The sequence below is a fragment of the Protopterus annectens genome, chromosome 10.part0 (assembly GCF_019279795.1).
Source record: "Protopterus annectens isolate FY-2018-M chromosome 10.part0, PAN1.0, whole genome shotgun sequence".
Taxonomy (NCBI): Eukaryota; Metazoa; Chordata; order Ceratodontiformes; family Protopteridae; genus Protopterus; species Protopterus annectens.
Genome location: NC_056744.1, coordinates 1,039,485,307 through 1,039,493,138, shown reverse-complemented (window position 1 = coordinate 1,039,493,138; position 7,832 = coordinate 1,039,485,307). Strand labels below are relative to the sequence as shown.

The 7,832-nt window shown below is 42.4% G+C and overlaps 1 protein-coding gene across 1 annotated transcript in view; it reads right to left on the bottom strand.

Annotated features, from left to right (window-relative positions):
* Positions 1–425: 425 nt before the first annotated feature.
* The window catches only part of LRRIQ3 (leucine rich repeats and IQ motif containing 3), an 867,930-nt gene continuing 860,523 nt past the window's right edge, over positions 426–7,832 (bottom strand). The window contains exon 12 of the mRNA XM_044086836.1: positions 426–1,467. Coding sequence (XP_043942771.1) covers positions 1,251–1,467 — 217 coding nt within the window. The 3' untranslated portion in view covers positions 426–1,250. The remainder of the gene's footprint in view (positions 1,468–7,832) is intronic.

The following is a 7,832-nucleotide window of genomic DNA, read 5'->3' as shown; positions in this document are numbered from 1 at the left end:
TGATCTTTCAGGTACAAAGCCAGTGCATGTAGAGCTAGTCTGCTTTTAGGCACTGAGCGGGTATAAACACAGGGTGTAAACTGTCTGAGTTGCTGAATTTCATTGTTAACTTCACATTTAGACTGGAACTTGGCTTTAAAATTGCATTTCCTGTCAGATCTTTTTCTGCCTGGTGCAGGCATGATACTGGGCCAAGTTGGATCAGGCTGATGAGACTACATTCAAATTATTGCTATCTAGACCAAGTTGGGGGATACAGCCTTATCATGGATCCCCAGGAGTGGACAGCATTAGAGGAACCTGAAGACCTAAAAGGAAGACATCCTAACCAGCTTTTTTGTGAGTTGCAGAAGTTCAAGAGAACAGGAGAGAGTTTTATAATAAGTATGACTACTTCATTATGAATGCATTATTATTATGTAGCTTGCTCATTTTGGGGAGGGCTGATGGTTTCCCACTGGTCAAATTATTCCCATATAAACAGAGGCTGCCTGACAGCAAGGGCCATTACTGGGAGGGCATGGGCTTAGTGCTCTCAAGCTGGCAATAGTAGCTCATAGAATATATGTGTTTGAGTTCTTGCATGTCCAAGGATGGCAAAAGAGGTATCCACAGTGACACAGGTGCACACATCAGCCAACATAGGGGGGAGGAAGGGGCATAACAAAAATGCCCCCATGTCCCATGCCCTAAATGAGATAGCCTGCTAAGAAGAGGGGTGTTATGTACTTTCCCAGCCTGGGGACAGTTAGCGTCTGTCCTGATGCACAGATGCCCTGGATCTGCAGGAGTCTTCAGGCTGTTGGAGCCAGGATTCAACCCTCAGTAGCAGATGGATGTCAGGGCATAAGCAGAGGTACATGTTCCTTTATGGCAGTCTGGATGAAAGCCTTCTCTGGTCAGCTTTCACTCAGCATGGATATGGACCCCACCACATTGAGAATTAACAGGCTCAAGATCCATTAGAAAATGTTTTGATGGTCATCAGAGATGGAAAAAGCATATAAAAAAATATATAAAGTTATTTTTAATCACTCACTGTAGACTGAACCCCACCAAAAGAATAAACATTTTGTAAATATGTTTTTATCGAAGTTAAAGTACATATTGTGGTCAGTTAAAAAGAAGAAATACGTGCTTTAGATAGTAATACAAGTCTAATTAAGTTTCATCTGATTGTGCAGTCACTTTATAACAACACTTTTTATGTTGTAACATGGTAACACTCTAATATTACTATTCTGTATGAACTATAAATCATTGGCTTCACAGCTTTGCATTAAGTAAGCTCCTTCATTCGATCTTTGATCCACAGGCACTGGGAGCATAGGTTCTTTAGTAGTTCTCAAAGTTTTTAACATTGCTACTCTTTTTCTAGCCAGCAGTAATCTCTGATTAGTTTCTTCCCAAATATAAGAATGTAGTTCATCTTTTTCAGCACTGTTTTCGGCCTGAAGCATCAATTTCCTATGAAAAATATAATAATAAGTGAATTAGTTTATATGTTATATTAAACTGTATTACTTGGAGTGAAGAGCTACTGTTATGTGCAAATTAGAGTTCAAGCATACTGCTTACAAAGTTAAGAAATCTGACTTTAATGTGAGCAGTTTGTGGAATCTTAATAAATTTATTGAACTGTTTTCCATAGGTTTGATCGGGCATTATCAACTACAACAGAAAGAAGGATAAAACCTAGGCTATTACTCAGGTATCCCAAGTTCTAGTCTTCTAGTACTGACTCAGGAACCTGTTGGAGCTTGTATGAGGGAGATGGAGAATGTTGAGGCTTGAAACTTAAGCCTGCTTGCCTGTCTTCAAGAGGAAGGGAGTGGCCTGAACTTGGCACAAAATCTCAATGGTAAAATCCCCTGTGTAGACAGAGGATCACATGGAGTTCCTGTTTACAAGGGAGGCAGGGTCAGGTTATCAAGTCACATAGATGTATGATGCTGCATCACAAAAACCCTTCCATGCCAACCATTAGGATGCCAATAAGCTTGTACAGCTCAAGTAGGGCCTTAAAGATAAAGTGCAGTTGTATAAGTTGGACTTGCGATAACAGTAGATGCTCTACTTTGTCACTCTTACAGTAGTCTTTTAGCTATATGGGTTATATCCTGCCTAGGAATCAACAACCGGTTAGCTTCACAAACCTCTGGCTTCCTCCCACACCTTTATTCTAACTCCTGATTGTTCAGTCCATTGGAGGGAAATCAGCAGTCAGAATAAAGAAAGCTTCATGATTTTATTTCTTACAAAAAAAAAAAAAAAAGAAAAGAAAAAGCATAATAATCCTGAACCACTAAAAATATAACAGAAAATCAATAATATTATAATCCATCAACTAACCATGTACAAAAGAAGGGATAGCAGGTGGATATAGCTACCACAGTAGTGATGAATTAAACATGTACTGTTACAGTAATTGCAACTTTCACAGCTGTACTATGTTGACCATTCTCACTGCTGCAGTAGCCTTTTGACTATATGGGTTGACTACCTGTCCAACTTGGGATAAGGAAGGATAAGGATCCAGGAGCCTCTGGAGAATGATCCTAGCAAAGCCAGTCCTGGACCTGGAAAAGGAATCCAGTTTGCAATGCTTTGCAAAACTATGTACAAAGGACCAAGTTGCTGCCTCTAGAAGGCTTCTAGTGTCCACCCCTTTCCAAATACCATCATAAATGCAAAGGTTCAAGTTGAATGTGCCTTGATACTGCCTAAAGCTAATTTACTATGGTTGGTATAACAAACAGCAATACCAGAGGACAACCACCTAGAAATAATATATTTTGTCACAGGTTGTCCCTTCTTTGTCCAACCATATGAAATAATCAGCTAATCAGCTTTTTTAAGGATTTAGTTCTTTCAAGACAGTACCTGAGCTGTCTATGTATGTCCAGAATATGCAGAATCCTTTTTGGTTCTGAGACTCTGAGTAGAACACTGGGAGACTGATGGCTTGATTCTAGGTAAACTGAAAAACAACTCTGGGTATAAATGAGTGATTTTTTCTTAATAAGACCATGGGCAGGATTCACGAAGCCTCCGTGTAAGAGTTATAACTCATACACGGAGGCTGCAGTTAAACGGAGTGATGTCAGCATGCTCTGCATATTAATGAGAGCATGCTGAATCACACTGAAGGCCAACACGGTCCGTGTAAGACAGTAGGGGGCGTGTCCGTAGGCCGAGCCCTGTAAGCGGACACACCCCCAGAAGAGGAAAAGTACCCAAAGGAAACACCCACGACAGAGTCCACGGAAATGTGAATAAACAGAACACAACACATGCCCCCACAGACTATGAACATAAAATAAATATAAATGAACATGTTATAATTTTTTTTTAAACTGTAAAGATGTTTAACTGTGAGTGCGCTCGTTTGCGTGGGCTTGCCTGTAGCACAGCTACAGTTAGCAGTCAGTGGGAAAGCAGATAAGAACTAAATATGCAAAATAAACCAGGAAGCAATAGCGTAGCGGTAGAGATGCTGGCTGCAGAGCAGGCATTCATGGTTCGAGCCCCCACAGCACCAATTTTTTTGTAAAATAAGCAGGAAACAAGTCCCTGACAAATATGTAGACATAAAACCACAACTTATGTAAAATGCAATGAAATAGCCCATTTATATTGAAGAAATGTGAGGTAACAAAAGAATAAAAAATGCCAGATGTGCCCATAGATGAGCTACAGTTTAACAGGGTGAGTGCATGTGCCCGTAGATGAGCAGTGGTTTAACTGGTGCAAAATGAGTGCCCGTAGCTGAGCAGTGGTTTAACACGCTAAATCTATGTGCCCCTAACTGAGCTGAGCGTAATATGCGTGCCGATAGCCAAATGAGGCTTAAAGCAGTGTACCCCGTTTGTGCGGCGCTGCGCACCGTGCAAACAAGCTAACTGACGGGCAACGTTGAGCAAGCCGTATCAAAACTACCTTTACACAGACACACCCCTCAGCATGTCTAGACAGTCATGAAAAATAAAAAGCAGTGGCCAGGTTCGAACCCAGGATACTGTACACCATAGTCAAGGTACAGAACCACTAAGCCATGACAGCAGTACCTAGAAATGCAATAATAGCTAATATATAGGAATGAATACAAACTACAGCATGACAATGCAGGTTTACTGAAGTTGATACAATTCCAAAATGGCCAATCACAGATATGTGCGGGAAAAACGGACTATATAAGCCCCATAGGCGGGAATACACAGCATAAACGATTGTAGAACAGACCTGCAGGCAGAATGTCAGGAGTAGGTGAGGGTAGTCACTTTCGAGCACAGAGGTGGGGTGTTGAGGAGTCCAGGTACATGGCCTGGCTCCTAGTCCACAATCATGAGGCCCAACTCATGCAGGGCCAAGTCCTCTAGGGAGCATACAGGGCTGAGGCGTGGGACCAGTTGGCTCATGATCTCACCAGTGCCACAGGGATTCCAAGGACTGGTGAGCAGGTCCATCACCACCATGCGGACCTGAAGAGATGCAAGCAGGACCAACTGAACCTTTGGATCCAGGAGGCCCGGCAAACACCCAACGCCCCACTACTGAGTAAGTAACATTTAATTATGTATGTAAAAAATTAAACTAGCTGATATTATGGAGATGTGCATTCCAATATTACTTCATTTATATTACAGCTGCAGGTGTCCGTTCTGCCAACCGCAGAGCCTATGGCGATAGGCTGGTGCGGTTGCGCCACCAGGCAGGTCATTAATCCACTACCAGTAACTGTAAAGAAATATAAAAGTATGACAGTCAGCAAAAGAGTGCAGTGTAGTCAGTAAGGAATAAAATCTGCAAGTAACAGTGTGAAAGTGTATGCAAGCATTGCTTGATTACAAGAGTTCCCAGCCTGTAAGTGTAAACTAAACATGAAACTGTCCAACATATATTCTGAAATAAAAATGCCCTGCCTTTAAGAAAATAGTACACAACCTGCAGCAGGCTGAAAAGTATAGCTGCAGAAGATGATGAAATCACATGTGTGAAATATATCCCTGTGGAAATACTGAAACATGACAGAAGTGAGACTGCTGGAAAGGATTGTAATAACTACTGCTAAAACATGTCAATAAAGCCTAGAAGTACCATCCAGAATAGTAAAATGAAAGCAAGTGAGAGAGTGTGAGAAAGTGTCATGAATCCAGCAATACAGTAGTAATAACCCCTGAATAAAGTATACTGCAGTCAAGACAGAAAGAAATGCATGTGAGACTCAAAACCAAACAGCGAAATCTGTTCAAAGTGTTGCTGCATGTGGAATGTATATCCCAAAACTGGATATGTTGCTCTCAGTCTGAAATACGCAGATAGGATGATTGTCTGATATACCAAACATCCACACTTGTCTACAGCTATATAAAGCAAAAGTAGCAAGATGATGTAGCTGAACAAAGCTAGATATGAATGTGTATGAAGAACACTAAAATGTATATTGATGTTGCAGTAACAGTCCTATCAGCAAGGTGAAATAGTTATCATATAGGACACTGTAGTTAGAACAGTAGTGTGTATATAACTGTAGCTATTAGAAATGTACAGCATATGTATTGTTATTCGAAGGTGTTAATATTACTTTCTTTACCCCACCCTATAACCACATATAACCCATTCCACGTGAAAATGGTATGTGCATTCACAATTAACACCCCTGGACGTTTGTCCTGTTGGGTCATATATATTTGCATGTCCGTTGATGCATCTGCCCTGTTCATACATCCACACCTGATGGCCTGTTGCCATCAATTAACCCTGCATGTTGTTGGACTGTGTATTTCTGTTCAAATTATGCATGTGTTATGCACGCTGTTCAATGGTGTGAATATCCGGGTGTTTGGTTAATGGGAATACTAATGCATGCTGTTACAACTAATTGTGAATGGTATTATATGTCACTAACCCAAACTGTCATGACATAATGCAAAACATAGTACAACAGGGAAGGCGGGTTCCAGCGGACCCACCTCTCCCACCTCAGCTGGCGAGTGCACCTGGCACTAGTGCTGAGTCCGGACCCTCCTCCGGTGGCCCTGTGCCACCTGCGGGTGGAAGCGCTGCAGGGGATGGGGCCCTCCCGCCTCTGCAAGTGTGGCCGGAGGAGATCCACCACTCACCCTCCGTAGCGTCCGTACTGTGGTGCGTAGGGAGATTCGGGACTCTGTCCTTGAGCCCCTACACCAGCTCGAGGCACGGGTGGCGCAACTAACGGGCATGCCTGTTGCCCACCTACACAGCCCCCAGCACAGCCCCATCCTGGGCAGTGAAGGAACAGTGGCAACTGCCTATGGGTGGGGATATCAGTTCCACTGTTGCCATCTGTGGGCTCATGGGCTCTGGATATCCAAACCTCCGTCCCCGTCAATTGTGTAACCACCCACACACATGTCATACACTGCCCCTGTATGCATCTTGTTTGTCTTGTCTGTTTACCTACCCAACCTACCTCCCCAGCTGAACCGACTTCCTTCACCTGACATACCACTCTTACCTGAAAAAAAAAAAAAAAAAGGGCACTCTGTACCCACAAAAAAATTATGCCCCATACATAGCTGCCCATTCCACACACATGTCCGCTGGACATGGAACCTATCAATTACAATTGGCTGTACAACAAGTATTATTGTTGTCCTGACACCTCTTTCAGGGGTGGAAGGTTTCAAATGTCACACCAAATTACATACATATGCACAGCTGTTGCTGATGAAGAAATGGGCAGCTATGGGCCTTACCTACATCCCTCCTGCACATCCCAAGCTTGTTTCCCTACTGTCTTACCCTCTTTGTGACCCCTTTTTCACCACTTTCCTGTCTCCCCATTTTCTTTTCTTTCAAAGAAAATAGTGCGGGTGTGCGCGGAGCTAACCGCCAGTGCGCATGCGTGAGCTCTGCGCAAACCAGCGCTAGCCCGGTTACAACTGCTTAAAAGTGCCTTAGTCACTGTGATTGACAGGTCCTGTACTCAGTTCAAAAGAAAAATAAACTCCCACTGTCAGTCCCGAACCCAGGACCTTGGAAACACTAGTCTGTACAACCTACCACTAAGCCATGACTCTTATACAAAACATTGTGCTAAAATAAGTATAATCTGTAAAAGTAGGGATGAATGTAAAGGGAATATAGGATGTGTAGTAGACAAAGCAAGTCATTTAAAATAAATGTCAAAACTACTGGATTTCCATAATATTAGTGTGTGAAAAGAAACAGCCATGCTAGTTGGCAGCCTGTAGATAATAAGGTCAGTTAAAGTACATAGATATATGTATGCATATGTACATATATATATATATATATATATATATATATATATATATATATATATATATAGTTGTAGGAGTCAATGTGCATACACACTTGCTACAGGGAACATGAAAGAGGAATGGAGAATTGTGAATATGCAACACAGCCTGAAGCATGAGAGAGATACTAACCTTTACAGTCACAGAACACTGTCCACAGCATACCAGCATGGTCCCCACCCTCACAATCTGAAAGGGCAATGCCTATCACACATACCCTTTTATAGCACTGACCTGAAATCACAGTGAGAACTGCAATCAGTACACAACTGGCTGTATGCAATTAGCAAATGCTGGCTTACAATTGGTGCAGAGGCCGTCACATGGACCTATGCAGATACCTACAAAAGCATCCAGTGCTAACACTCCCCACATGCAATACATTCATTGCATTGTCTGTAAGCAGACAGAGGGAGAGCGAGAAGTGAGTGAGAGAGAGAGAGAGAGAGCAAAAAAAAAAAAAACACCAGACACTGTGACTCTCTGTAACCTGAAGCTGTCAGCACTGACAGTAGCAGCAGCAAGCAG